Source organism: Narcine bancroftii, chromosome 10, assembly GCF_036971445.1.
Source record: "Narcine bancroftii isolate sNarBan1 chromosome 10, sNarBan1.hap1, whole genome shotgun sequence".
NCBI classification, from domain to species: Eukaryota; Metazoa; Chordata; class Chondrichthyes; order Torpediniformes; family Narcinidae; genus Narcine; species Narcine bancroftii.
The window spans coordinates 58,250,672-58,274,895 of record NC_091478.1 but is presented as its reverse complement, the minus strand read 5'-3'; the positions used below and the strand labels follow the sequence as shown (position 1 = coordinate 58,274,895).

Here is a 24,224-nt window from a genome sequence, read left to right as displayed (position 1 = left end):
GCGGACGAAGATTTATGGAGGGGGTAAAAGTCCACGTCAGCTGCTGGCTCGTTTGTGGCTGACAAGTCCGATGCGGGACAGGCAGACACGGTTGCAGCGGCTGCAGGGGAAAATTGGTTGGTTGGGGTTGGGTGTTGGGTTTTTCCTCCTTTGCCTTTTGTCAGTGAGGTGGGCTCTGCGGTCTTCTTCAAAGGAGTAGGTTACATATAAACACTTTAAAACAGATCTTATTTGAAATACTGGAGCTCTGTCCCATGCTGGACATATCAGCTTCACAGCTTTTCCAAGAGCTTTGAAGAGTGCTCAACAGGCTTCACTAATGGATTGTTGTTTACAAAAGGCAACAGATGAAAGATCTTGGAGGCGCAGATTGTCTGGAAGAGAACTTGTTGATCAAAGAGGGTCATGTGGTTTTGAAAGTAGAGAGAGTCAAATAGATTTTCTCTCAGAGAGAGAGAGAGAGAGAGAGATAGAGACACACGGAGATCAATTCTACAGTGTAATAGCCAGAAGAGGCAGCTGGGACTGGAACAGGACAAGCTGGCAAGCTTGTGGAAAGCCCCATTTTGGAAGACAGCCTGGTCAAAGCCCTTGTGGTTCATGTAAGAGGAGAGGACTTGGAATAAGTGAAACAAAAAGGAACTCGGTGGTGATCTGATAGAAAGAGGTTATCATCTGGAAAACCCTGAAGGGGCAAGTTTCATCAGCAAGACTGGAGTGGCTGATTAAAAAGGAATCAGTTGTATATGTCCTGGAACAACAAATCTCTCTGAAAACCGACAAGTACCTTCCTGAGCGTTAACCATTTACCTTTCAAGCACCAAAGCCTGGTAAACTTTATAAATGTTAAATTTTGTGCACAGTATAAGAATTGTCTGTAACCAGTGAACTTGGAGGAGTGAGAAGTGAGATTGGACTGTGAACCAAATAACTTTTCTGAACTTAAAAACATTACATACACGTGCACTTAGAATTGGAATGGGGTTAAGATAGGTAGTTAAGTTAAAGTGGGATTCTGTTTTCATGTTTAAAGGCAATTAAAAGCAACTTTTGTATAAGTAACCATTTGTCTTGGTGAATATCTATTGCTGCTGGGTTTTGGGGTCCTCTGAGCTTGTAACACTTCTGTAACTGCCAAATTCCCCAGAAGAAACAATTCCGGGTCTAGAGGGAAGTTCACCCCCACAATTTTTGTCGACACTTTTTAAAAATATTTTATTTACAAATTTTTCAACTCAAACAGTGCAAAGAACAAAATAAGTTTCCAAAAAATAGTCCTATACATCCATTAATAGTTATTGCATGTCTAACTATAATTAACCGTAACCCCTCTCCCCTTGAGAAAAAGAAGAGAGCAGAAAACAAGATGGTTCAAGACTAGACTAAAAAGAGAGAAAAAAAATTTGAGGTTGTCAGGTATGTACCGTCCACCTTCAGGGCCTTAAATTATCTAGCTTTTCTCGATCCAGGGAGGGGTACAGACAGGCACTCCGAAATGAGGTGGGGGAAAAAACCTAAAAGATTTACAGCTATTTGAATTTTTGTCGACACTTCCCCTAATTCTATCCAAAAGGGTCTTAATTTCGTGCATAACCAGGTGGAATGTAAAAAGGTACCAACATCTATACCACACCTAAAACACTTATTTGAAAATTCTGGAAAAATCTGTCTTTTGAGGTGTGAGATAAAATTGGTGCAGAAAATTATAATGAATCAGTTTATACCTAGGTCTCTATCTAAGGTAGTCATACTATCTACACATAGATCTGACCAACATTGTGGATTGATTACAACTCCTAAATCTGATTCCCATCTCTCCCTCGATCTCTGTAGTCCAGATTTTTGGTCTGATAGTTGTTTTTGGCTGAATGGTGCACCAACAACAACCTTGCACTCATTGTCACCAAAACTAATGAGCTGATTGTTCTGTGATCATTGACGGTGGAGAGGATGAGCAAATTTATGTTCTTGGGAGTCACTATTTCAGAGGATCTTTCGTGGACCGAACATACCAATGGCACTGTGAGGAAAACATGTCAGTGCTTCTACTTCCTCGGGTGTTTGCGGAGGTTTGGTATGACACAAAAAACCTTGGAAAATTTCTACAGATGTGTGGTGGAAAGTGTGCTGACCAGCTGGATCATGGTCTAGTATGAGGACACCAATGCCCCTGAACGTAAAGCCGTCCAAAATTTAATGGCAAACCCCTGCCCACTATCGAGAACATCTATGGGGAACCTGTCAGAGAGCAACAGCAATCATCAAGGATCCGCACCTCCCAGCACATGCTCTGTACTCACTGCTGCAATCAGGAAAGAGGTATAGGTATATATTCCCCCCCCACCCCGATGCTCTGGTTTCATCCCATGTCCCAAAGGCGAGCAGATTGATGGGCTAATTGCACTCTGCCAATTGCCCATAGTGTGTAAGAGAGTGGTAGAATTCGAGGTGATTTAATCGGGATGTGGGAATAATGTGAGATTAATGTATTGTAGGATCAGGTGAATGGGTTCTTGGTGGTCGGTGCAGACGAGGTGGGCTGAAGGGTCTGCTTCTGTTTCATCATTCCTGAACAATGAAGTGCCAGCAGCTTTTTTTTCCCAAGCTATTGTTATCCCTGAAACAAAGAGGTCACTTTCATTGATAGTTATTTATGTGCGGGCTCTGTCCATTTATGGGCTTGTTTGGTTAAATATTACCCTTGTCACATAATTGTTTTAAATAAATACTTTAATTTGGATCTAGTTTTCTGGGAAGAAGCTTAATTCCAGCATGTTGGCTTTCAGTTAAATATTTGTTTCTTTCCATTCCCATTTAGGGAATTATTTTGCTTGAAATGCATACTCACTTAAAATGTAAGAAGCTAATGGTTGAGTTGTAGAAGGTGGAAGCTCTTAGCTTTGGGACTCTGCTTGGCATTCTGTCAACTTTAATAGAAATGTGGAATGAAAGTTGTTTCTTTGCCACAATCATGTGTCTCAGACTTCATGTTATCAGGTAAGACTCCTGTTAGAATTTACAGTAGGTCAGCTTTTCCTCCTTGGCATGACTTGGTCAGAGGAGAGATTTCTCTGGGGGTCATGGTCGTTAGAAGCTGGGTTGGCCCAGCTTGTGATCAATCCAATCCAATCAGATCAGACTGGATTTCAACTCTAAAGGACTGTGTGCAGAACCCCCACCCAGGGATTTGTTTTTATGGACCCAGGTGTTCCTAATTTGCCTTGGCTTCCCTCTTTGCAGACCACTAGCAGTTGGCTTGAAGTGATTTGGGTACGACGGGCTATTGCATTATAATGTGGTCTCTGCCATTTTGGGAAATATGTACTCAGTGCTGTATGAAATATTAAAGGCTGAGGATAATGACATCACTGTATTTACACTTCCCGAAACCAAAACCAGATTTCTCTTTCCTGAAAGAGAAGGAGTATTAGATTTTATTCAGTCTGTAATGAAGTTTTATAATTCCCTGGGGATCAGGATACCCCCTCAACCATTATGCACATAGTTAGCCAAGCAAGATCCTATTTAACATGTTTACACAAAAGTGCTAGGTAAAGACAGCAAGTAATGCAGCATGTTTTTTTTTATGTAGCAAAGATAAAGACACATAAACCACCATTTCAGGCCTGAGCCCTTCACCAAGGTTTTAACAAAAAGCAGAAAGGCATCTAAATAAAATGTTGGGGAAGGGCCAGGGAGAGGACCATAGGCCAGAGATCATAGATGGATATGGATCAGTAAGCATGAGAAATAAGCTGAGATGTGATAGGAGGAGGGAATAGCTCTCTGAATGGAGTGGGATGAGGGTGGAGAGCTGGAAGAAAGGAGACAGAGGGAAACAGAGGAGTGGCCTAACACAACTGGAGGTCGTTGTTAATACCATCCAATTAGAGAATGCCCAGACGGAATATTAAGTATTGCTTGTCTAAGTTTGGGGTAGCCTTGGTTTGGCAGTGCATGAGACCATGGGCAGACATGTCAGTGTGGAATTGAAATGGGTGGCCACCGGGAGATCCCCGCCATTGCTGCAGGACAGAGTAAAAGTGCCCTGCAAAACGATCTCCCAGTCTGAGTACAGCCTTTTCAACGTAGACAAAGCCACAAACAGGAGCACTAGATGACCCCCTACAGATTCACAAGATGAAATTGCTGTTTGGGGCCCCAAAGGGTGGTGAGGGAGGAGATGTGAGCATAAGTGTAGAACTTTCTCTGGTCTCAGGGAAATGTGGGAAGGTACAAGTGAATTACAAAGGGAGTGGTCCCTGCAAAAGGAAGAGAGGGGAGGAAAGGGGAAAGTGTGTCTGGTGATGTAGGTGATGGAAATTGTGGAAGATAATATGTTGGATGTGGGGGCTGGTGGGGCTGTAGGTGAGGACAAAGGGAATCGTATCCTTGTTGCATCTAGGGACAGAGGTGGCCAGGTCAGATGTGCAGGAAATAGAGATGTGGATAAGGTCTGAGCTTATAGTGGTAGAGGGGAAGCCATGAATTTTGAAGTAGGACATCTTGGATAGTTGAGAGTAGAAAACCTAATTCTCGGATTATCTGAAGTCCACCCACACCCCCTCCCTCACCACTCTTCAGGGCCCCAAACCATCCTTCCAAGTGAAGCAACAGTTCACTTCTGAATCTGCATGGATCATCTCCTGCATGCAGTGCTCTCTCTGTGGCCTTCTTTACAACAGAGAGACTGAACGCAGACTGGGAGATCATTTTGCTAAGCAGCTTCGCTCTGTCCACAGCAACAGCGTGAATCTCCCACTGGCCACACATTTCAATTTTGCACCCCACTCCTGCGCCAACATGTCTGTCCTTGGCCTCAGGCACTGCCAAACTATGGCCATCCATGAATTGGAGGACCAACACCTGATATTCCGTCTGGGTATTCTTCATATAGATTACATTAACATCGACTTCTCCAGTTTCTCTTTGGCCACTGCCCTGACTCCCTCCCTTCCCTATCCCTCTGTCTCCTTTTCTCCAGCACTCCATTCCCTTCCCTCTTCATTCAGAAAGCTCTTCCTTCCCCCATCACTTCTCAGCTTTTTTCGCTTGTGCCTACCTACCCATGTCCATCTATGACCTCTTGCCTGTGGGCCTGTGTTCCTCCCCCCACCATTTAAAAAAAAAATCACCTGTCTGCTTTTTGCTCATACCTTGATGAAGGGCTTAGGCCCAAAACATTGGTTGTGTATCTTTATCTTTGCTGTATAAAGAAGGGTGCGTGACTTGCCAAGTTGCTCAAGCATTTTTGTGTAAACTGCAATCACGCCATCTGCAGTCTTTCTTCTTTAACTTCTATTTAACATGCATCACTGTTCTGGGTTCCACTTCTTTACGAGCTCCCTGACGTGAGTTAATTCATATTTAATTCCACTCACCCCACTCACCTTGTAGGTTTGAGACTGCATTCTATCACAGCCTCATTCTCGTGTTTTTAGAAATAATGGCTGCATAAGAAAACAATCCTGGAGTATTTTGTGATGCCCCTATCCAATTAGCTTTCCCGTGTTACAGAGTCCAGAGGACCCCAAAACCCAGCAGCAATAGATATGCACCACGACAAAGGGTTACTTAAACAAAAGTTGCTTTTAATTATCTTTGCACATGAAAACAGAATCAAACTTTAACTTATTACTATCAACTTACTTAACCTACTTAACCCCCCCCCCCCCCATTCAAATCACACATGTCTGTAATGTGTATATAAATATAAGTGAGAAAAGTTTTTTGGATCACAGTCCAATCTCACTGGTTGCAGGCAATTCTTGTACTATGCACAGAAGTTAGCATTAATAAAGTTCACCAGGCTTTGGTGCTTAACAGGCAAATGGTTACCACTCAGGAGGGTTCTTGTCGGTTTTCAGAGAGAGATTCCTTTTGTTCCAGGACATCCTCACCTGATTCATTTTCAATCAGTCTTGCTGACGAAACTTGCCCCCTTCAGGGTTCTCCAGATGTTTCTCTTTCTTTCAGGTCACCACAAAGTTCCTTTCAGACAGCCAGTCTTCTCCTTTGATCAAGCCATCTTCCAAAGTTTGCCAGCTTGTCCCTCTGGAACCGAAGCCTCTGTCTCTCTTCTTTCTCACCCCCCTCCCTCTCAGAGAGCAAAGCTGTTCTGTCTCTGCCTGCAAAGATCACATGCTCTTCCAGACCAGCTGCTGCTCTATGTGGCTACTTTGTTGCCTTTTGCAAAATAGCACTCTGCAAAAATTCTGTGTTTAAAAATGTTTGTGTGCAACCTGCTCTAACAATCATCCCAAACCACCTCTAAATACTCTGTCACACCAGTAATTCTGACTTTGAATGATGGATCCCTAACCATTAGGATGAGAACAATATAGCACAGAAACAAGCCTGTTTGGCCCTTCTAGTCTGTGACTAACCCTTTTTTTGCCTAGTCACACTGACCTGCATCCAGTCCATTGCCCTCCATATTCTCCCATCCATGTATTTGTCCAAATTCTTCTCAAATGTTAAAATTGAGCCCGTCTTTAACACTGAGTTAGAATTTAACATGGAGCTTGGTCACATTTCTGAATGGTGAGAATTGCACTACAGCTGCTTTCAGTTCAGCTCATGACTTTGCTGGTTATCCTGGATTCAAAAGCCAGAACGAATCACATGCACCTGTATCTAATTCTGACAAAAAAGAGTCAGGTTTTTCTTTTTAGAACCATAGAAAACTACAACACAGAACCAGGCCCTTTGGCCCTTCAAGTCTATTATCCTCTCTTGTCCCACTGACCTGCATCCCATCCATAGCAAAGAGGTTCCCCCTAAACTTTTCCCCTTTCACTCTTAACCATGTCCTCTAGGTTGTATCTCACTTACCCTCAGGGGAAAACATCTATCTACATTTACTCTGTCTATCCCATTCATAATTTGAAATACTTCTATCAAATCTCCCCTCGTTTTTCTACACTCCAGGGAATGTTTAAATTTCCCTATAACTCATTTCCTGAAGTCCAGGCAACATCCTAGTAAATGTTATCCGTACTCTTTATATCTTATTGATATCTTTCTTGTAGTTAGTTGACCAAAACTGGACACAATACTCCAGATTTGGCCTCACCAATGTCTTATACAACTTTACCATAACATCCCAGCTCCTATACTCAGTACTTTGATTTACAACGGCCAATATGCCAAAAGTTCACTTACAACCCTATTCACTTTTAGGAAATTATTAATCTGTATTTCCATGTCCCTCTGTTCTATTACCCTCCTCAGTGTCCCACCATTCACTATGTATGTCCGTTCTTGGTTTGTCCTTCCAAAATGCAACACCTCACACTTGTCTGCATTAAATTCCATCTGCCATTTTTCAGCTCATTTTTCCATCTGGTCCTCATCCCTCTGGAAGTTTTGAAAACCTTCTTTGCTGTTCACAACATCTCCAATCTTAGTGTCATCTGCAAACTTGCTGATCCAATTTACCACATTATTATCCAGATAATTGATATAGATGACAAACAACAATGGTCCCAGCACCGATCCCTGAGGCACGCCACTAAATAAAAATATTTTTAAAAGAAAAGGAAAGCATTCTCACGGCCCGTTGGAAGAACTTGTTCCTCAGCCTAATGGTGCTGGCTTTGATACTCCTGTATCTCTTTCCTGACTGAAGGAGCTGAAAGATGGAAGGGATCCTAAATGATTTTGTGCGCCCTCTTCAGTCAACGATCCCGGAAGATTACGTCAATGCGCGGGAGGGAGACTGCAGTGATCCTCTTTGCCACTCTTATGGTCCTGTGGATTGACCTCCAATCCATTTCTCTGCAGCAACCGTATCACACTGTGATGTAACCGACCAGGACGCACTTGATAGAGCTCCTGTAGAAAATTGACACAATAGTGGCCAGTCACCTTGCCAACTTCAATCTGATCAGGAAGTGCAGTCACTGTTCCACCTTCCTGACAAGTGAAGAGATGTTGAGTGTCCACAGTTAGTTTGCTGTGCCTTTTAGTTTCAAATTACGTGACCAATATCTGTTGTTAAATCTGTCATAACTGGCATGTCATTGAATACTTGGTCAAACTTCTCAAGTTCTGGAAAATGCAGAAGTCCTCAGAAAATGGGAAATCTCACCATTTTCACACTTGCATCCAAGTATTCAGCAGTTCAATGTCCTGGGATAGGAATGGGGGTTTGGCCTTTCACACTAGACCACTCCTAACTGGGACACTGAACACTTTCACACTTGCAAGGGTTTATCCCCGGTGTTTGGTCTGTTCTACTTTTAATCGGAAGTGCCTGCAATGCAATTGCCCATTTCACACTTACCTGATCTCAACGCCGACATTTAGCAAATTTTGCTTTCACACCGATTGCCGATCGATTCCTGGGATCACTGGGAAGTGTGAAAGGGGCTGTAGGCACCAGCCTCCCATCTATTGGAGGCATCAGCGTGAGATGCTGCTTCAAGAAGGCAGACAACATCATAAAGGACCCCCATCATCCTGGTCACAACCTCTTCTCACTGCCCTTTTCAGGCAGAAGGTACAGAAGCCTAAAGTCCTGCATCTCTAATTTGGAGTTGTTAGATAAAACAATCATGAGTGCAGAGAGAATAGAACAGGGGACAAAGCATGCAGCTCCTGTGTTGATGGTCAGCATGGAGGAGGTGATACCCAGGAGACTGCAGATGCTTGGATCTAAAGCTGGGCACAGTCCAGTGGGGTTGAATAAGTATCATCTTCTCTGATCTGGGATAGGCTCTAGTTTATCACTGCAAAAGATGAAGGCATATGAAGCTCTGGTGCAAACCAGTTCATTTTGTGTCTGTAAGGAGAAGTATTCTTCAATTTTATGAATGAATGGCATCAAAAGGGCAGGTATGGAATTAAGACACAGATGAGCCATAATATTTTAGATAATTAGGGAATGCGCTGAGGGACCGAAACTCTCAACTACATTGAACATGACGGCAGAGGACAGACTCTTCAGCCCACAGTGTTGTGCTGACCTTTATAAACCTACTCCACAACAGGCTAACTGTTCCCTACTTCACACCTTTAACCTTTTTTTTACTCTTCATATGGATGTGAAAATTTTCATGCTCTGGAGCTCACAGTTGCCAACTTCCGCACTGTGGTCTGAGAAACACTGTTTAATCTGGTTGTATTTGCACAATCAGGTGATAATAAACTTGAACTTCTGCACAGTAAATCTCAAGCGGGTTTTGTGAAGGTTTCCTAACCAAGGAGGCTACCGTTTGTTTTGTGATAGTGTTTAACTTGTCAACAGAATGTCCCTGAATAAAATCTTCTCGAATGTTGTGGTTAAATAAAATGACACTTACATTTTAACTCATGCTGTTAAATGTACATTTAATTATTCTTTAATGGGTATTTAATCTGTACATTCGGTGAATCATTCCACCAGATTACATTACCAATGAATAAAACAAACCTGGATAAGGATACTTTAAATCTTAGAATGATTCACGATTTGTCTAAAGTTAAAAGACAAATTGTGAAGAGATGATAAAAGTTTTGCTGACAATCATGTTCCATACTCTTAGCCAGTTGCAGACGGCAAAGAAGTAAAATGTCCCTCCCAAATCCTAAAATGTGAATTTTCACTTTTCTTCACTCTGAATAAGTTGCACTTGAGGGCTGTTTAAAAAGCTGGTGGCTGGATATATCCTGATTTTTTTTTAATGTTCTATAGGACCTCGGACATTGGAAGGTTCCCCTTCAACTCCCACAATGAACTCCTATTTCTTCAAGTTCATGATCAACTTGCTGAAACAGTTCAACAATGAGCGAAGTCTGTTGGAAATTCGAGGGCCTTTTATCATCCGGTAGGTTTTTGTCTCGTATTTTCCTGGTTTGCATTTGGAACCTCCAATATTTACTTGGTGTAAATGCTCCCAGAAATTGCATCATTTGTCCAGAACTAAAATTGAGTTGGATATTTGCTGGATGATCATAGGGAATGAACATAGTTTAGTGTATGTTTGAGGCATTTTTTTTAAATCTTGTTGTGTGGACTTGAAAAGTTGAGCATATGTCCAAATTCCTTGTTTAGTTTCAGTACTCCCAGAAATTCTTTTTGAAAAGGCTTTAAAAGCTTGAACTTTCACTATTCCATTGTGTTATTGATTTTTTTGGTGTGTTTGTTTCTCAAGATGAAGTGTAACATTGTTGGAGAATTGAACCTTTTTCCCATTTATGACAAATAGTATCTGATATTGTGGTGTGAGACAAAGCAGAATACATCTTACAAAGAATCCTTCATCCCAATTTGCATTATGTTAAAATTAAAATGGACAGTTTTTTAAAAGTATTAAAGAATTATCATAGAGTATTTCAAAGCAGATCAGAGTCTTTATTTTTGAAGTGTAGTCAATTGCAAGGTAACGTGGCAACTGAACTATGTTGCTGTCTTTGTTGAATGAAAATTTTAAAAATTTTTAATTTGGACATAAAGCACAGTAACGGGTCTTTCGACGCATGGGCCTGTGCCGCCCAACCTACACCCTGGTATGTTTTGAATGGTGGGAGGAAACTGAAGCACCTAGAGGAAATCAAGCAGTCACAGGAGAACGTCCAACTCTTTACAGACAGCACTGGATTCAAACCCTGGCGCAGTAACAGTGTTGTGCTAACTGCTGTACCATCCGTGCTGCCCTTTATGCTAACCGTGCCGCTTTTGTCCTTCAGAAGTTGAATTAGGAGTACGAATTGGCTAAAAGTTCCCTTAAGATCCATAGTCCAATGAGATTATAATTGATGCTTAAAAATGCATTTTCATCTCACATCTTCAGCCCTTGATTATCAGAGTCCAACAGACCTAATGATCACAACACGACTGATGATCACTGGGCATCCACTGCTCTTGATGATAACAATTCAAAAGGTTCATGAACTTTTGACGTCAAAAGTTCACTGTATCTTAGGCCCAAGTAAATGAACAGCCTCTTTTCCGAAAATGCATGCCTTCCTGTTTGAATTTCTTGAACTAGATGAATCAGCCTCCAATCAGTGAAGCACTCTGAGATATTTAAACAATTAATTCACAACCCCTCTCCTTCTTCTGGAGACATTTTGGTTGACCTAGGAATCAATCAAATTAATCTACGTGGCACTGACTGTCAGCCACTTGTATAGATGTTTGCTTTTGAAGATCAAAACTGCATGCAGTATTCCAACTGCTGTATCACTAATGACTGCAAGGCTTCCTTCCTCTCATTCTCCATTGGAATGAAATTAGATACACAATTTTCTGGTTCCCCCATTACAGGAAGGGTGTGGTGGCTTTGGAAAGGTGAGGTTTACCAGAATGCTGCCTGGATTGGAAGGTATGAGCAATGGGAAGAGGTTGGACACCCCTGGGCTGTTTGCTCTGGAGCCACAGAGACTGAGAGAGATTGAAGAGTTTTTTAAATTATGACAGACATCGATAAGGTAGACAGAATCTTTTTTCCAGGGTAAGCATCTCACATACTGGGGGACTTGCATTTAAGGTAAGGGGTAAGAAGATAGATAAATGGATGAATATGTAGAGAATCATTAAAATCAGCAGACTCTGTGGTGCAGTAAAATGCTGGAGGAACCCAGCCAGTTTGCAGCATCCATTGGATGTAAAGATATATTTTCGATGTTTTCGGCTTGGGCTCTTCTTCGAGGTACAAGCAAAAAGCAGGCAGGCGTCTGAATTAAAGGCTGGGAGAGAAAGGGGAAGAATGGGAGGGGAGGAGTCCAGACCAACAGCAAAAGGTGTTCATTTGATATGATGAGAGGAAAGGTGATAATTGATTTTGCCTCTGTGAAAGAAAACAGAAGGAAAAGGGAAGAGAGAACTAAAGAAAAGAAGAAGATGGGGGGGAATAGGAAAAGTGGTTTTAACAGAAAGTGGGAAAGTCAATGTTCATGCCATCCGTTTGGAGGTTGCCCAGAACGAGGATGAGGTGTTATCTCCTCCAATTTTCAGGTGGTCATAGTCAGTCTATACATGAGACCATAGACAGACACGTCAACAAAGGAATTGAGCAGGGAATTGAAATGGGTGGGGAGTGGGAAATTCACGCTGTTGCGGCGGCAGAACAAGGTGCTCAACAAAGTAATCTCTCAGTCTGTCCCCAGTCTATCCGATGAATAGGAGTCCACAACGGGAGCACTGTATGCAGTTTCACAAGTTGCTTCACTTGGAAGGACAGTTTGGGGCCCTGAATGGTGGTGCAGGAGGAGGTGTGGGTGCAGGTGGAGCATCTCCTACGGCCACTGGTAGATGCCAAGGGGACGATTGGTGAGGATAAAGAGGTGGACTAGGAAATCACAGAGGGGGCATTGGGAGGCAGAGAGGGAAATATGGGATCATGTAATAGGTGGAAGAATTGGCAGATGAGGGTAGGTGAGGACAAGAAGAATCCAGTCCTTCTTTAACATGGGGGTGGAGGGGATCAGGCCAGATGTGCAAGTAATGGAGGATATGTGAGCGAGAGCTGAGTTGATGATGGTAGAGGGAAAGCTGCTTTGTTTAAAGAAGGAGGACATCTCTGATGATCTGGCATGGAAGACCTGATCCTGGGTGCAGATGCGATGGGAACAGAGGAATTGAGAGAAAGAAATGGAATCCTTACAGGTGACAGGTATAGTTGAGGTAGCTGTGGGAGATGGAGGGTTTATAGAAGATGTCTGTCAAGAGTTTTTTTCCCGAGATGGAGACAGAGAGATCAAGAAAAGGGAGTGCGTTGCTAGAGATGGACTGTGAATTTAAGGTCAGGGTGGAAGTTGGCAGCAAAGTGGATAAAGTTGATGAGCTCTTCATAGGTTTACGAGGCAGCACCAAAGTAATCATCAATGTAGCGGAGGAAGAGTTGAGGACCCTTGTCTTTGTAGACCTGTAGCATGGATTGCTCCATATATTCCATGGTTCCTATGGCTATGCCTTTGACTTGGAGAAAGTGGGATAAGTCAAATGAGAAGTTATTGAGGGTGAGGACAGGCAGAAGAGGGTGGTTATGAAGGAGGACTGGTTGGGTCTGCGATCAAGAAAGAAACTAAGGGCTTTGAGGCCTTCGGTATGGGGAGATGAAGGTGAATAGTAATTGGATGTCCATGGTAAACATGAGGCGGTTGTGTCAGGGAACTGGAAGTGTTGAAGTGATGGAAGGTGTGTGAAGTGTCCCGGATTTAGGTGGGAAGGGACTAACCGGGGGGACAAAATGGACATCAGTTTGGTGGGGCAGGAGCACATAGACACGATGGATCTGACAGGACAATTGGGTTTGTGGACCTTGGGTAGGAGGTAGAACTGGGCAGTGTGGGGTTGGGAAACAATGAGATTGGAGTGAGGACAATGACCAGAAGTGACAACTTCAGAGATAGTATGTGAGAGAGTAGTTTGATAAGTTTTGGTGGGATCCTGTTTGAGGGGTAAGTAAGAGGAGATGTCTGAGAGTTGTCGCCTGGCTTCGGCCAGATAGAGGTCAGTGGGCCAGACCACAACAGCACCACCCTTATTTGGGAGTTTGATGGTAAGTTTGAAATTGGTGCAGAGAGTGTAAGCCCAGGCATTCCGAGAGAGTGAGATTGGAAAGAGTGAGGGGAGTAGTGAAGTTGATACGATTGATGTCATGGAGGCAGTTGGAAAGACAAAGCTTCAGACAGGCAGAAGGCCAGAACAAGGTGTCCATGTGGCAGAAGAAAGTTTAAAGCAGGAGAAGGGATCTATAGTGGGGAGGAGGAGAAATGTGGGCTGTGGAGGTAGGCATTGAAACAGAGCTGATGGAAGAGGACTTAGGCATCGTGGTGAGCACAAAACTCATTGAGGTGTGGGGATGAACATAAGGCCTCTGCTGGCCACAAAGCATTCCGTCTCCAAAAGGAGAAGGAAGGAGATGGTGACAACTTCCACCCTGACTTCAACATCTCCAGCAACACCCTCCCTTTTCTTGATCTCTCTGTCACCATCTCGGGAGACAAGCTCTCAATGGACATCCTCTACAAACCCACCAACTCCAATAGCGACCTCAACTACACTTGTTCACACCCTGCCCCCTCCTTTCTCTTAATTCCTCCATCTCCATCACCTTTGCTTCCAGGATGTGGTCTTCCATGCCAGATCATCAGAGATGACCTCCTCCTTCAAAATGCATGGCTTTCCCTCTACCACCATCAACTTACTTGACCCTTGCCCACATATCCTCCATTAACTGCACATCTGTCCTGACCCCCTCTGTTCCCATGCACAACAAGGCCAGATTCTCTTTGTCCTAACTCTACCACCCACCACCTTCCATGTCCAATATATCCTCCTCTGCTATTTCTGCAACCTACTATGTGATCCCACCACCATTCTTCCCTTTTCCTCCTTCTGCAGGGACCACTCCCTCCTTGACTCTATCGACCACGCTTCCCTTCTCACTAATTGCCCCTCAGCATCAACAGAAGTGCCTGCAGGAAATGCTCATATATCTCCTCCCTCGTTGCCATTCAGGGCCCCAAACGGTCCTTCCAACTGAAGCAACACTTTACTTGTGAATCTGTATGGGTCATATCCTGCATCCGGGTCACCTGTTGTGGTCTCCTCTACATCAGAGAGACTGCTTGAGGACTGGCTCACTTTGTTGAGAACCTCGGCTCCATCTACCAGAATAGAGTAGATCTCCCAGAGACTGTCCATTTCAAGTCCCTTTCCCTTGGTAACATATCTGTCCATGGTCCACTGCCAGACTGAGACTGCATGCAAATTGGAGGAACAATACCTCATCTTTCATCTGGGCCCCCTCCAACCAATGGTATTGACATCGACTGCTCTGCTTTCCATTAAACCTCCCACCCCCCTTCATCTTCTTACCCCATCTCTTTTTCTCTAGTTATCTTTCTCTCTCTTCCGTTTTCTTTAACAGAGCCAAAATCAATTCTCACCTTTCCTCTTATCATATCCAATTAACACTTCTCTATAGATCTGGACTCCTCCCCCTCCCATTCTTTCCCCTTTCTCTCCCCAGTCCTTATTCCATTGCCTGCCTGCCTTTTGCTTATACCTTAAAGAAGGTCTCAGGCCCAAAACGGTGATCTATCTTTACCTCATATGGACGCTGTGACTCTGCATGAATATATAGGTTCTAAAAGGATGTATATCATGTGCAAGCAACATAGTTTTAGTTTCACCAGGGCATCATATCTGGCACAGACATGTAGGTCGAAGGTCCTGTTCTTACTGGGCTGCCTGCTATACTAATACTTTAACCTGACAAAAAAAAACCTTTGCGTAAGGGGCCACCTGAATCTCTCTGAGCATACCCTGGAAAAAGCATTGGCCATGGATGAACCAAGGGATCTGCAACTGTTGAATACCAGACTTGTGGAGTTCAGGTCAGATGATTCAGAGATTTACACAAGAACCAGTAGAGGACCATCACCAATGTGCAAAGACAATTTTTGACCAAGCTGGAGTCGAACCAACCCTGACAGCTGTGGCAGGGTTTGCACACCAGCGCATCCTAGAAGGTAAATCAAGGTAGCATCAGTAACTGTGATACACCTCTTCTGGACAAGCTAAATACATTCCATGCCTCTTCGCAAGGAAGAACAATGAAGAACCCTCATGAGTCCCCACATCCCCAGGCAACTCAATGCTCACAGTCTCCGAGGGTGAATCGTCAGAAAGTATCGGCATAGATGGCATACCTGGCCAGGTCCTTAAAACCTGTGTGTGAGCCAACGGGCTGGAATTTTTGTGGACATTTTCCACCTCTCGCCTCTGGTTAGAAGTTCACATCTGCTTCAAAACGACATCTATCACTCTGGTGCCCTAAAAGAGGAAGGTGATGTATCTCAACAATGATGACACAATGGCACTGATGTCTGAGAGATCAGATATTCTGAGAGATTAGTTATGGATCAAGCCAAAGGTCCCAAATCCACTTCAATATTCTCATCACTAATGTGTCACTGGTCCTCCACTCTATGTTAAATCACCTGGATCACAAAAATACCTGCATCAGGCTGCTGTTCATTGACTACAGCTCAGCATTCAACACCATAATGCCAGCAAAGCCCACGACTAAATTTGGGGATCTGAGACTCTACAACTGGATCCACAACTGCCTCATCAGCAGACCCCAATCACTGTGAAAACCAACAACATAGGGGCACTCGAAGGCTGTGCACTAATCATGAATGTGTAGCCAAGTTCAACACAATCTGTAAATCACTGGAAATAGTGAGTCAGGATGGAGATTGAGAATCTGGTTGGGCAGTACCAAAACAACAATCTTGTTCTCAACGTCAAGGGCGTATTGTTGATTTTAGGAAGGAGAGGCTAAAGGATCATGCACCTGTCCACATTGATGGGATTGAAGTGGAGAGGGTTGGAACCTTCAAGTTCCCTGGAGACCATATTTCCTGGAGCCAGCGTATTGAGGCAACTGTGAAGAAGGCACACCAACATGCCTACTTTCTTCGGTGATTTGGCATATCGTCGAATCTCTCAAACTTCTACAGGTGCACTGTGGAAAGGTTGCATCTTGGCCTGGTTTGGGAATTTGAATGCCCATGGATGCAGAAGGTAGTAAACCTAGCCTAGTCCATCACAGATTCTGCATCCATTGCAGACATCTTTGTGAGGTACTGCCTTATGAAGGCGGTCAACATCATAAAGGACCCCCATCACCCTGGTCACGACCTCTTTTTGCTGTTACCTTCGTGCAGAAGATACAGAAGCCTGAAGACCAGGACCTCTAAGTTCAAGAACAGTTTCTTCCGATGGCTGTCAGCCTCTTGGACCTCCCCTTGTTACACTGATCATAAACTACTCCAACACCACAAAAGGACTTGTCTACACTATTATGAAGCCTTTTTTTTGTACCATAGTAACTGAATTGTAGGTTTTTTTTCCAAAGTACCCATTCCGATGCCATAAGTAAGAATTTCAGTGAATATGCACATTGTATGACAGTAAGATTGTTATCAAATCTGCTGTACAAGACATTGTTAAGGCCAAATTTAGAGTACAGGTGCTCCCCTACTTACGATGGTACAACTTATGATTTTTTAAAGTTACGATGGTTCAAATCTGTACTTTCAATTACGAATTCTAATCTGTTCCCGTGCTTGTGATATACAGTATGCTACTATCTCGCAATGCTGGACGATGGCAGCATTGCACAAGAGTATCGTACAGCATACTTTCTCGCGATGCTGACTTAACCATGCTCGCAGTCTCTGTAGCGATCACGCAAATGAGGGCACTGTAAACAACCGATCATATAAAATGGTGAGAGTGATCTTTTTTCGGTTTGCCGGAACGTAATATAATGTAAGTTGAGGAGCACCTGTATTGTGTGCAGCTTTGCTTGTCTAACTACAGGAAAGATATCAATAAGATTAAAAAAAGGCAGAGAAGATTTACTAGGATGTTGCCTGGACTTCAGAAACTGAGTAACGGGAAAAGGTTAAACAGGTTAGGACTTCCCTGGAGAGAAGAAGAATGAGGGGAGATTGGATGGAGGGGACTGGATAGAGTAAATGTAAGTCAGCTCTTTTCCACTGAGGTGAGATACAAATCAGAGGATGGGTTAATAGACAATAGACAATAGGAGCTGGAGTAGGCCCTTCGGCCCGTCGAGCCAGCACCGCCATTTTACAGATCATGGCTGATCACTACCATCAGTACCCCTTTCCAGCCTTATCCCCATAACCCTTAACTCCTTTGCCCACTAGAGTCTTATCTAACTCTCTTTTGAACATAATAAGGGTGAAGCAGAAATATTTAGGGGGAACTTCATTACACAGAGAGTGGTGGAAGTGTGGAATGAGCTGCCAACTGAATGTGGACTCAATTTTAATATTCAAGAAAAATTTAAAACAAGTACATGGATGGGGGAGGAGGGGAGATATGGAAGGCTATGGACTGGGTGCTGGTCAATGGACCTAGGCAGAATAATAGTTTGGCAGGGACTAGAAGGCACTGTTTCTGTTTCTAAAATATCTCCCTGTGATAGGGCAGGAAGTAGAGTGCTTGCTGTGACAGTCTGGTGTCAGGCTTGTGTTGATATGATGTGCTCAGCTGAGCTGGTTGAGCTTGATGCTGTGAATGAATGTTGATTTGCAGGGGCTGCAGTGTTGGTAATTGAAGCATAGGTTGTCCATATCTGGATCGTAGATGAGGATGGGGACCACTGGCTGCTCAGTAAACCATGAAAGGTTCATTCATTTTCACAAAGCAACAATGGTTCTGCCTAATCAAATTATGATTCTCTGTCACTGCCTGCTGAGTGATGGATTTTCCTGTCAACTGATGATTACACCCCAAAGCCTGCAAATTCCTGTACACTCTTGCTCCTTTCTTGAAAAACAGCATTGCATTTTATGGCATATTCCCAGAACATAGCGATTTTTTTTGAAAATTATTATTAATGCAGCCCCCCTTCAATGTTACACCAGGCTCCCAGCTGCCACGTCCGGTACACCTAATGGCATTTAGTCCTTTAATTTCTGCAGTAATTATATTAAAGTCTCCATTCCTTATTATTTCTAAAGTTTGTTGGATATTTCACTATGGGGATCTACCTAATATTTGTCTGCATCTTTTTTTTCCCCTAATTTTCTGTGGTAATGTATCGCTGCAGTGCTTTACAGGACCTCAATTGACTTCTGCGCCTGCTTGTGCATGTGTTTGCAGCCTGCCCATTGTTTTCTCTTCAACATTGTAGTTATACACTTAGCTTGGTTCAAAGCCTCTCCTAGTCTTCAGGTTTACTAACGCTTTTAGCAGCTTTAAGAATTTTTTATCTAATGCTATTTTGTTAAGTTGGTCATGGATTAATTGCTTATTGCTTTTATTTTCCCAAAAAAGGTCTGTCTTCACAGGTCAAAATTAATTCTTTTAAAATGGATTTTAACAATTTTTCATTAATCTGTTTAACCACCTGTTCTCCGAATAGCTGTGAGTTTGTCACAAGATTTTTCTGAAAAAGACCGGCATTGTTTGGAAAAGAGAACTAGCATTTATTCTGAGATTCTTTCATTTAGCCTAGAATTTGAGTAAGTTTCTGTGACGCAGCATATTGGAACTTCCAACAACTTCTGCAGCCATACTGCCTTCTGTCCATTCTATCGGTGGACCCGAGCTCCCAGGGTTAGTGACATCTACTGAGAAGAATTCCAACCCCAGAGACTACAGACCTTAGCTGTGTGCATTTTTTAAAAAATAAATGTTTAAATTTTAAGTGCACAATAACAGGTTCTTTTGGCCCACGAGCCTGTTCTGCCCAAATGCACCCCGTAGTTTTTGATGGGTGAGAGGGAACTGCACCAGGAGAAAACTCATGCATATGGGAAAAACATAAAAAATGCATTCAGGCGACGCTGGATTTGAACCCAGGTCACTGGCGCTGAAACAGCATTGCTCTTACCGTGTCGCCCTGCACAACATCACTTATTCTGCAAACAAACTGCTGGAAGAACTCAGGGGATCAAGCAGAATTTGTGGAGGCAAGGCAGGGTGGGTGTGATGATCTGCGTGAAGATCCTGCCTCAGCACTGATGCAGGGTCTCAACACAGGATTTATTTTCTTTTGGCTCCACATCTGGTCTCTCATGGCTCTCTTATGTAATCCGCGGGTTTGCCACAGAAGGATGGCTCACCTCGATGTTTGATCTACCTCATCTTCATACTTCCCCTCCTTTATTCAGCATCTCACCAGTCAGGTGGAACCAATACCCTTCTGTCAGTAGTTTTTTCCCTGCTACTTTCAGACTGGTAAAGATGATGGCCTTGCACTGCTTTTTAATATATCTTTTTTCTAATCCCTGCACTGTATTTTTGTACTTTCCTCTACCCCTGAACCTTGCTTCACTCCTCCCTGCACTGCGTACCTACTGTTTATTTGTTATAATTGCACTACCTGCCGTATTTGGCGACTTGCCTGGGTTACACCCATAACTAATCTGTTCATTGCATCTCAGTTCACGTGAGAATAAGCAGTTCAATGCACAAGCTGAAACTGATTAAACCCTCTCAACCAGCATTAATAAAACTGAAACATGGAGGGTGGTGGGGGTAGCCAGGTCTGTGGCAGTGAGTGAGGGGCACTGGGGGTAGCCCGGGCCCGTGGCGCAGAGCGAGGGGCAGCAGATAGCGAGGGACAGTGGAAGTAGCAAGGCCTGTGGCAGGAGTGAGGGGCGCTGGAATTAGCCCAGGCTACAGCGGGGAACGAGGGGCAGCAGGGTTAGCCTGGCCTATGTCAGGGAGCGAGGGGTGACCTGGACTGTGGTGGGGAGTGAGGGGCGGCAGGGTTAGCTAGGGCTGTGGGGGGAGCAAGGGGCACTGTGGGTAGCCTGAGCCCGTGGTGAGGGCAAGGTCAGGGGGCCCTTACTAAAGCTCAACCTATGGCCCTGGTGGAAATTAATCTGTCACTGTTGAGTTTATTTACTTTCTTACTATTTTTGTATGTATTACCAGGTATTTTAAACTGTAATTGACTATTGAGGTTGTGCGATTTCCAAGTGCTCCCCAAAAGTGTTCCGAGAGCTAAAATGTTTGAGAAGCCCTGCTCTGAACCAAGCACTTGGGTCATCCCCCAAGTTTCACAAAGGTGTGTTGCCAATGCTCACTCTAATTTTTAACCATCAGTGTGTGCAAAAATCTTATGTTGTGCACATTTTTGTCCCGAGACAAAAGTACATGAGCACTGAATGCTTGTGCAAATGTCAACGTGAAACTGTTTCAGGATCATTTTGGCCCAGCCAATCTCTCATGGCGAATAAAACTGTATTGGCATGTTTTAATATAATACAAGTATAATTGTTTTAAAAAATATATAATTATTAATTACTAAATTCTTATCGGTAACTAGCCTTTTGCGTGCACATTAGTTTCCTATGTACACTGGATGCAAAGCGCATGGGCATGTGTGCAACTTAGAGGGAACAGCGGCTGATGCTCCATGGTTTCTGAAGTGTGGCCATCCCTTGCTGTTAGGCCTGTCAGGCATTCATGGTATTTGCGACCTTTAGGAACGTTTGGTGCAACCTGTTTCTAATTAACTTCAATCTATGCACATTTCTACATTGTCCACAAAGAGCATTCACTTCACACAGGATGATTCTGACTTTCCCAATGGACAAAGCTTATCTTTTCATTGGGATGATTTGCATATGTAAATGACGACCACTTGCAATATTCAATCAGTGACCCAATTTCAGTAAATATTTAGATAACACTTGCATGATCATTTCTTCTCGCTCCAAGCTCTGAATATTTCAACTAACCTATTTGACATTCATTTTAATGAGACAAAGTGGAGAAAAGCTTGCACAGTTGAATGGTTTCCGTGGAAACAGGGGAATGATTCCCATAACATGTCTTCATTATATCCTCAAAATTTTGATGAGTCGGTGGGACATCCAGGATATGAGCACTGACCCTTTAAGAGGAGTTTTCAAAGCTGCTGAATTGTTCTTTTGGGTGCGGAAGATGACAGCGATTCATGTCCTAACAGCTTGAATCATGGAGCTGGCTGTTTGATCACACAGTTGTGTTTGGCATTTTTGTCTGATCGAATCCAATCTCTTTTTTTTCACATCCTGCATGATTTTTTTATTTATTCATCTTCAGGATATGAGCATTGCAGACAAGGCCAGCATTATTGCCCACCCCATTGATGTCTTTCCACAGTGCTCTTCGCCAGGAGCACCAAGAGTTGGGTCCAACAATGTTGTTGAATCATTCTGCAGCACAGGAACAGGGCCATTAGCCCAGCATATCTATGACGGCCAAGCTGGACCCATTTGCCTATCTTCATCCCATATCTTTCTAAACTATCGTTCTGCCCACCTAAATGTCTTTTAAATGTTACAGTTGTCCCTGTTTCTGCCCCTTCTTGTAGCAGCTCATTCTACAGACCTACCACCTTCTGTGTAGACCCTCAGGTCCTTCTTTCTCCTCTCGCCTGAACTCCATGTACTCTAGTTTCAGATCCTCCTACTCTGGCAAAGAGAACACAACTAATAACTTTATCCTTGCCCTTCTTGATTTATAAGAAGCCCTCAGACTCCTATCCAGCCTTCCTGAAAACTCAAGACCATCAGTTTCAGTAAGCTTCTTAAGATCACAAGACGAGTATAGAAGCAGGCCTTTTGACCCAGCACGTCTGCTCCCCTATTAGAACTGTGGCTGATATATTTTTTTCTCTCAACCCCACTCTCCTGCCTTCTCCGCAGCATCTTTGACACCCTTACTAATCAAGAACCTATCAGTTTCCTCTTGAAATATATCCAATGACATGACCGCCACAGATTCGCCACCCTCGAGCTAAAGAAATTCTCTGCATCACTGTTGTAAAGTCTTGTCATAGAAACATAGTAGATAGGAGTAGGAGTAGGTCATTCGGCTCTTCGAGCCTGCTCCACCATTCAATGAGATCATAGCTGATCTTAAAGTTCAGTACCCCGTCCCCGCCTTCTCTCCATAACCCCTAATTCCCTTATACTGAAGAATTATATCTAATTCTCTCTTAAATATATTCAATGAATTCCACAGATTCACCACCCTCTGGGTAAAGAAATTCTCTGTATCACTGTTGTAAAGTCTTGTCATAGAAACATAGAAGATAGGAGTAGGAGTAGGTCATTCGGCCCTTCGAGCCTGCTCCACCATTCAATGAGATCATAGCTGATCTTAAAGTTCAGTACCCCGTCCCCGCCTTCTCTCCATAACCCCTAATTCCCTTATACTGAAGAATTATATCTAATTCTCTCTTAAATATATTCAATGAACCTGCCTCTACTGCTCTCCGTGGCAATGAATTCCACAGATTCACCACCCTCTGGGTAAAGAAATTCTCTGCATCACTGTTGTAAAGTGTTGTCCTTATGTTCTGAGGCTGCGCTCTCTTGTCCTAGAACAGTGGTTCTCAGCCCTTTTCTTTCTACTCACATCCCACTTTAAGTAATACCGATGCTATTGGTTGCACAAAATTTGTTGTATGTCCCAAGGAATTATGAATAATGTGCAATGAGAATGCACAAGAACAGAATGTGAGAAGTGGGAGCAGAAGGAGTCTTTCAACCCTTAAACCCTACCATTCAATGGATGTATTGATCTTGCCCACAACTCCACTCTCCTCCCATCATTCCTCCCCAAATAATGAAAATTTAGCCTAGAATGCTTTCAGAAATTCTGACTCCATGTTTCCATGATTCCAATTTTAATTTTTTTTAATTAAATTTCGACAAACAGCACAGTAACAGGCCATTTCAGCCACGAGCCCATGCTGCCCAATTACACCCAATTAACCTATACCCTCCGTATGGTTGGAGGAAACTGGAGCCCCCAGGGAAAACCCACGCAGACATAGGGAGAACATACCAACTTCTTACAGGCAATGCGGGATTCGAATCCCGGTCCCAATCACCGGCAATGTAACAGCATTGCACTACACTAACCGTGCCACCCTATGGTCACTGATCTCCATCTCTGTCGTTAATGGACAACTCCTTCTCCTGAAATCATTTCTCCTTGTTGTATTTTTCGCACAAGAGGGGAGTCATCTCAGCAATGACCCTGCCTGCCCCATTTTGGACATTGCAGAGGAGACGAGTGAGATAAAGCTGCTAGAGGTGGTTGTGCTTAATTCTCTGTCCTGGAAGGCACTTCAGTGCATGCCCAGACCCAGTGCTTGGCCCACTTAGGGCAGAATGTAAAATTTTGAACCTATGGCATTGCATTCAGCAGGAAGATGATATCAGGAGTTAAAGCAGGAGTGGGGTTTGTAACAGAATAGAGGGAGAATTTAGTGTGGAGACAGTTATTTATATCAATAAGGTTGGGGGGGGGGGGTGAACACTTCTACATGAGAGTCATATACTAAGTGAATGAATGAGATTGAGGTCTGGTGATTAGATCTTGCTTGACCTGGCCAGGTTGTTTCTACCAATGGATGAGGATTTTAATTTGTAAAATGGATCCTGAGCTCCTGCTGCTCTTAGAGATGGTGTTCAACATAGAAAACACTGAGCAACCTCTGCTGGAAGACCAGTTGGTGGTAGTAAGCAAGAAGGTTAATTTCCTTGGGGTCCTAATGCCCGGTCGTCATTACACCAACTGCCACAAGAGAGCAGAGACAATGCAGCTCTGTGGGTGTATTAGGAAGGGTTGTGTCTGTCATGTGACAGCACTCCCCCCCTACCTAATTGGAGGACACACCAGCTGCCAGTCAATGTTTGGTTCTGCCCCACCCATTAGTGCACACCTCGCTGTTGTA

The 24,224-nt window shown here is 43.5% G+C and overlaps 1 protein-coding gene across 7 annotated transcripts in view; it reads left to right on the top strand.

Moving 5' to 3' along the window:
- Nucleotides 1-24,224, top strand: part of vac14 (vac14 homolog (S. cerevisiae)) — a 416,406-nt gene that overhangs the window by 226,718 nt on the left and 165,464 nt on the right. For all 7 annotated transcript variants that reach the window (XM_069901003.1, XM_069900996.1, XM_069900997.1 and 4 more), the window contains one exon: nt 9,677-9,809. In XM_069901003.1, the coding sequence (XP_069757104.1) occupies nt 9,677-9,809 (133 nt within the window). The remainder of the gene's footprint in view (nt 1-9,676; nt 9,810-24,224) is intronic.